General features: G+C 45.1%; 1 protein-coding gene across 1 annotated transcript; it reads left to right on the top strand.

Moving 5' to 3' along the window:
- The first annotated feature begins 219 nt into the window (after nucleotides 1-219).
- Nucleotides 220-5759, top strand: LOC149160685 (uncharacterized). Its single transcript, XM_089434684.1, has 3 exons — nucleotides 220-1405; nucleotides 1846-2510; nucleotides 2610-5759. Exons 1-3 carry the CDS (start codon nucleotides 220-222, stop codon nucleotides 5757-5759), a joined length of 5001 nt encoding a protein of 1666 aa, XP_089290810.1.
- Nucleotides 5760-6395: the final 636 nt, after the last annotated feature.

The raw sequence follows: 6395 nt of genomic DNA on the forward strand, positions 1-6395 counted from the left end.
GAGATGGGCTGGGAATAATCCCACAAGACGAAGGAGGTACTAATCACAACACTCAAAACTTCACAAGAAGAAAAAATGTTGTTTCGAAGGGGGAACAACAAAAACACTCTAAAAAGTCTTCAAATGCATCTGGTTCTAACCCCTTAAAATTTGCACCAAACCTAGCCGCGCGCAGCTCTGAAGCTGCAACAGAGCCACAGGCCTGCGATTGACGCTGCCATGAGTGGTCCAGGGGGCGGGGAGGCCGCTCCCAACCCTCCAGTCTCATCAACAGAAGCGTTCAGTAGTCTATTAAAACAGCAAGGGAAGAAACGCAAAGCTACAGAGGCGCCAAAGTTTATCAAGAAACTGGAAGAGATACCTGAGATTGATCTCCCAGAGGAACAAACGATCAAAATCGCCCTGGCTCTAGCTGACAGAGGACTAGTAGGACAGTTTATGGGCCGCTGGCCATCCACAAAAATCACGGACGAATGGATTCAGAGGAACTGGAGACCCCAGCTAAAAAATAATGTGATCTGCTACGCTGTGGGACGAGGCTACTTCATTTTCGAGTTTACAACCAAAGAAGACCGGGATTTGGTGTTCAGAAACGGGCCGTATTTTATGGGTAATCAAGGTCTGTACCTGAATAAATGGAGCCCCGACTTCGACCCCTCCGTTGATGTCCCTAAGGAGGCGCCGGTCTGGGTTCGTCTTCCCAACCTTCCGATACACTGCTGGAGCTACCAATCCCTGCAGAAGATCGGAAATGGGCTAGGTCGTTTCATTGATAAAGCTGATCATAAGGGCCAATATACATGCGCCAGAATCTACGTGGAGGTCGATCTGGAAGCCGGTCTGCCCGAAGCGGTCAAGCTCTCAGTAGGAGAATGGCAGCATTATCAGAAGCTGGACTATGAGCAGCTGCCGTTCAAATGCCGAACCTGTCACGAGCATGGACATTTCCAACGTGATTGCCCAAAAGCTTCAGCAGGGATCACGGTTGAAGAGGAAGGATGGAAAGAAATTAAAAAAGGAAAGGCGGTCCCAAAGCCACCGGGGCAGAAACCCTCTGCATCATTGGGGAAACCTCAAGCTAATCCAAAGTCCAATGCTGACTTCAAAGATGGCTCCTCCTCAGGGGATCAGGTGGAGACCATGGAGACACAAGAGGAAACGGGAAATAAGTCGAAGCAAGTGAAAGATATTGAAGGCGAATCATCGGTTCCTCCAATTGATGATGGTCAGCAGGGGAAAGAAGGAAATGAAGAGCATATTAGCCTCGCATCTGAATATGAGGAGGACTCGGAGGAGAGAGACTCTGAAACAGATAACTCGCAAGTCACTCCTATGAAATCGACAAGGGGCCGGAAATCCAAGAAGAAACAGCGAGAGGAAAAAACTTATTTAGATGTCCTCCAAGGTTCGCAAAAAACCCTCAAAGGAATGATGAACACGAGATCTAGGCGTAAGAGCAACAAGGCTCCAAAAGGAGCCTCAATCCCCCAAATCAGTAAATAATGAAATACGTCTCCTGGAACTGTAGAGGATTAGGCAGCAGGTCGAAAGAGGAAGCCGTCAGAGACATAGTGAGAATATATTCGCCTGAAATCCTTCTCATCCAGGAGACTAAGCTGGAGGAACCCCTCCTCCTCCAATCTAGTAAAGTATTTTGGCAAAAAGGTCAAGGAAGAGCGGTAAGCGCAAGAGGAGCTTCTGGTGGAATAGCCACCTTTTGGAATAGCTCCATTTACGATCTCATCCAAGAAAAAAGCAGCCCCCACTGGCTTTTCACTCAGCTCCTTCACAAAGATTCGGGACAACAAGTAAGTATGTTTAATTTATATGCTCCCATTTTGCCAGGGGAGAAAAAATATTGTTGGAACTCGCTTCAATCATTTCTTTCAGAACAAAATCCAGGAAATATAATCATAGCAGGGGATCTGAATGTCATCCTGGCTCTTGACGAGAAAAAGGGAGGATCCATTGTGAGGGACCCCGCTAGAGAATGGGTTGAAGACATTATATTGGGCTGGGACCTGGAGGATATAAAACCCACTTCAGGCAGATTCACCTGGTCCAACAAAAGATTAGCCCCAAATCATATAGCTGCCCGTTTGGACAGATTCCTTGTCCACTCATCCTTCCTGACTTGCGGTCTAATGGCTACTTCTAAAATTCTCCCAAATCTCATTTCTGATCACAAGCCCATCCTCCTTGAGCTTTCACTGGATGGCAATTTAGGCCCCATTCCATTCAGGTTCAGCCCTCTGTGGATTCAGCAAGAAGGATTTCAAGATGTAGTTTCGGATGCCTGGAATAGACCTGTCCATGGTTCCCCTTTCTATGTGTGGGAAGAGAAAATAAGAGTTTTAAAAAGAAGTCTTAAGGAGTGGGCCAAGAGACTAGAAACTCCTACTGCCAAAAGAAAAGAATCTCTCAACACCCTTGCTGCCCATCAAACAGCAATGGAGAAGAGTCCTGTAACTCAAAATCTCCTTCGAAAAGAAGTTGAGCTGCAACAAAAGGTTCATAAATCCAGCAGGGAGGAGGAAGAATTCTGGAGACAGAAATCTAGAAATTTATGGTTAAAAGCCGGAGATAGGAACACCAGTTTCTTTCACAAGCAAGCCGAAGCCAGAAAGCACTTCAAAACAGTTTCTCAGATTCAATACCAAAATACAGTTATAAAGGACTTTGATGGCATTAAGAGAGCAGCTTATTCTTTCTTCAAAGATCTTTACTCTGCTCCTGAAGAAAATCCTATAGAGCCCCAGATCTATCCAATGGATTTAATTCCCAAGAGCGTTAAGGATTCGGACAACGTCATGCTGACTGCTCCGATCAGCGTGGATGAAATAAAGCATATACTGGACTCTATGGAGCCTGATAAAGCCCCAGGTCCTGATGGGTTCACTGTCAGGTTCTACTTGGCCTGCTGGTCGACAATCAAAAAAGATTTACTGAGAATGGTCAAGAAATCCCAGAATTGTACAAAGCTGGGCGGCGGCATCAATTCGACATTCCTAGCTTTGATTCCAAAGGAGAAAGGCGCTGCCGACTTTAGCATATTCAGGCCCATATCATTATGCAACTCTAGCTACAAACTGGTCTCCAAAATAATAGCCAATAGGTTAAAGAATATTTTGCCAGCCATCATCCCTGAAAATCAAGGTGGATTCATAAAAGGAAGAAAGATCTTGGATAACATTGTGCTGGTTCAAGAAGCTGTCCATTCAAGTTGTCAAAGAAAAGAGAAAGGTATGGTTATAAAGCTCGACCTGGCTAACGCTTTCGATAGGGTTAGACATGATTTTTTGATCAATGTAATGAAGAATCTAGGCTTCTCTGACGGCTTCATAAACTGGGTGAAAGCCTGTATTACCTCCCCATGGATCGCTCCCCTGGTCAATGGGCGCTCAACTGACTTCTTCCAAGCCTCTAGAGGCCTCAGACAAGGCTGTCCCCTGTCCCCTCTCCTTTATGCTATTCAGGCATCGGTCCTCAGTTTCCAGCTTGATCACAATCAACAGACTCAAATTCTTCCAGGCCTTAGAACGACTCAGAGGGTAAAGGATATCAACCATGCACAGTTTGCAGATGACACTTTTTTGCTAGGAGGAGCCAGTCTAATCTCTGCCAGATCCTTCAAGAAGGAACTGGACATTTACAAATCGATCTCAGGAAGCAAAATTAATTACCGGAAATGTTCAATCTATGGCTGGAACTGCACAACAAAGGAGCTGTCTGACATTGCAAGGCTGTTAGAAATGGATGGAATTCATAATTGGGAGGCTTTTAAATATCTCGGGATCCCAATCTTCAAAACCAAACCCAATCTGGCTCATTGGATGCCGCTGCTCGATAAGTTAAAGAACAGAAAACAAGCTTGGGATGCCTCATGGCTGAATAACGCAGGGAAAGTCATATTGATGAAGTCAGTCCTGATAAGTATGCCGCTTTACCAAAACACAGTTCTTCTCGCCCCCAAATCCTTTCTCAGCAAAATGGATAGTTTGTTGAGAAGATTCCTTTGGGAAGGTGGGAACAACAATGACAGAAGGATTCATTTAGTGAATTGGGAGACCATCAAGAAACCTCTTCTGGAAGGCGGCCTCCATCTTCGTAACTTGGCTGCTCAAAACCTCGCTTTGGGAACAAAGATCTTGTGGAATCTAGTCTCCGGTAAATCTAGTTGGAGCAAAAGAGTCATCTGGAAGAAATACTACCAAGGACAACGTCTAAGATGTCTGGATAAGCCTCCAAGAACTTTAAAAGGATCTCCAATCTTCAACCTTTGCAGACAAGCCACGGAGCATTTCAGCCAGCAGCTTTACTGGATCCCAGGTAATGGCAGAAAAATTAATATTTGGGATGATTCAATTCTGGGAGACCAGCCTTTGATTCAAGTTGAGGGGCTAGCAAATATCAGAGCTTGGCTCCAGTCCTTCAATTTGCATACCTTGTGGGACATTTCCACCTGGAAGAACGATCCTGATAGGCTCTGGGATTGTTGGAATCTAGGAGAGATTCCTCAAATGATGCAGGAGGAAGCTTCACTTCTGTTGGACATGCTTCAAGGCAAATCCCCCTCAAAAGCCAACTCTAAAGACAAAAGAGGCTGGGGCTCCCTCTCAGGCTCTTACACAGCTGCCGAAGGTTACAAAAGAATTCTGGCTGTCCCTTATGCTCCTCCTAATCCAGCTATTTGGAAATTTATTTGGGATTTCCCCTCTCTCCCCAAAATTGACTTTTTTTGTTGGACTGTAGCGCACAACAGCATCCTCACCAGAGACAATTTGAGAAGAAGAGGGATGGAAGGTCCCTCCAGATGTCCCCTTTGTTTGGTTGCCGAAGAAAATGTCAATCATTTGTTGCTGCTATGCCCTTTTGCTCAGGTAGTATGGAGTGGAGTTCTGAGGTTAAATCATGTAAACTTCGTTCTTCCAGAAAGTATTTCCAATCTATTCCGAACCTGGGTCATTCAATCTCCCTTTAGCCTTAACAGAAAAAGTTTTCTCAAAATAAGCTGGATGTGGATCCCTAAGATTATATGCTGGAAGCTTTGGCTGGAAAGAAATAACAGGACTTTTAGAGGAGAAAGTTGCAATCCTACAAGGGTAATTTCTAAAATCAAAGCTCTACTAGGCGAGGCTTTGGAGGCCAATACTATCCCTAGAAATGAATTGAAGTTGGTCAAAGAAGAGGAGCATTGGATCCAAGAACTGGTTCCGAATCTGAAAGATAGATCCACCCCATCTGCTCCTATCCATGCCAACTGGGAGATCAGACTGGAGGAACAGGAGTTTATAAAATGGAGATCAACCTTAGACGAATATTGTTTGTTCTTTGATGGGGCTTCTAAGGGAAACCCTGGGGAGGCAGGCAGTGGTGGGGTTCTCTTGAACCCGGGAGGGGCAACCGAATTGAGATTCCATTGGGGCCTGGGCACCGAAACCAATAATAGAGCAGAGGCCCTGGAATTGTGGCAAGGGCTGAACCTAGCAATCAATCAAAACATCCTTTCTCTCTGTGTATTTGGAGACTCAAGGCTCGTCATTCAGGCAATGTTCTCTCATAACTCTCCTCAACAGATCCATTTAGCCACTGTTATCCAAAAAATTCATCTCCTGTTGCCCAAGTTCAAGAAAATCTCCTTCTTTCACATTTTAAGAGGGCTCAACTCTCAAGCAGACTTGGAGGCCAATCTTGGCTCACGCTGCAATCGAAGAACTCTGGTGGTTAATTTAAGGGAATCCTACAGTCCTATTCCTTAAGGTTTTAGCAGATCGTTCTGCTGTATGGGATCCATTGGTTTTCGATGCTCTGTCCTCCTCTGCATCCTTGGTCCTTCCCTCAGGTTAGCTTCAAAACTGAAAGAAGACTTGACTTAAGTTCAGATACCCTTCTCATCTTGCATAAGAGGCAGTTCGCTTTGTATGAAAATGGTAATGAGGAAAATAAGCTGGGTCCATATCTCTCACCCTAGGCAACAGGAGAGTCAGGCAAGAGTCCCCTTCTCTGTCTGCAATTCATTGTCAATGGTGCCTTTCTGTGCTTTGATAATGTTGGATTAAGGACCTGGGCAATGGACCCTTTGCCGGGGCTTACAGTCAAGAAAAAGCAACCCTAGAAGCTCCTTCAGAATGAGTTGCTGAGAAGAAGTTCATATAAGCGTCGAAGCAGTTGAATGATCTTCCTCAAAGTGCGCTTGCTGTGGTGGATTCCGTTGACATAAGGAAGAAGTCCAGTAAGCTCCCTCCATCTTCAAAAATCGCGGCTCTGTGCTCTTAAGATGCTCAAATCACCTGTAATTCCTCCAAAGAAACCGAGGACCCGCTTAGGATTGATTTCCATTGTATACTGGTACAGGGAAGGTCTAAAGATATCAGCTGACCTCAATCGCTTCAGCA

Source organism: Pinus tabuliformis, chromosome 5_2, assembly GCF_031772625.1.
Source record: "Pinus tabuliformis cultivar Carrire ecotype Pingquan chromosome 5_2, CPIR1, whole genome shotgun sequence".
NCBI classification, from domain to species: domain Eukaryota; kingdom Viridiplantae; phylum Streptophyta; class Pinopsida; order Pinales; family Pinaceae; genus Pinus; species Pinus tabuliformis.

Excerpts from the sequence above, each read along its gene's own strand:
- LOC149160685 (XM_089434684.1), top strand. The coding sequence starts at position 220 with ATGAGTGGTCCAGGGGGCGGGGAGGCCGCTCCCAACCCTCCAGTCTCA. Across the intron at positions 1,406-1,845 it reads TTATTTAGATGTCCTCCAAG|GGGAGAAAAAATATTGTTGG; the intron begins GTTCGCAAAAAA and ends CCATTTTGCCAG. Across the intron at positions 2,511-2,609 it reads AAGTTGAGCTGCAACAAAAG|CAAGCCGAAGCCAGAAAGCA; the intron begins GTTCATAAATCC and ends TTCTTTCACAAG.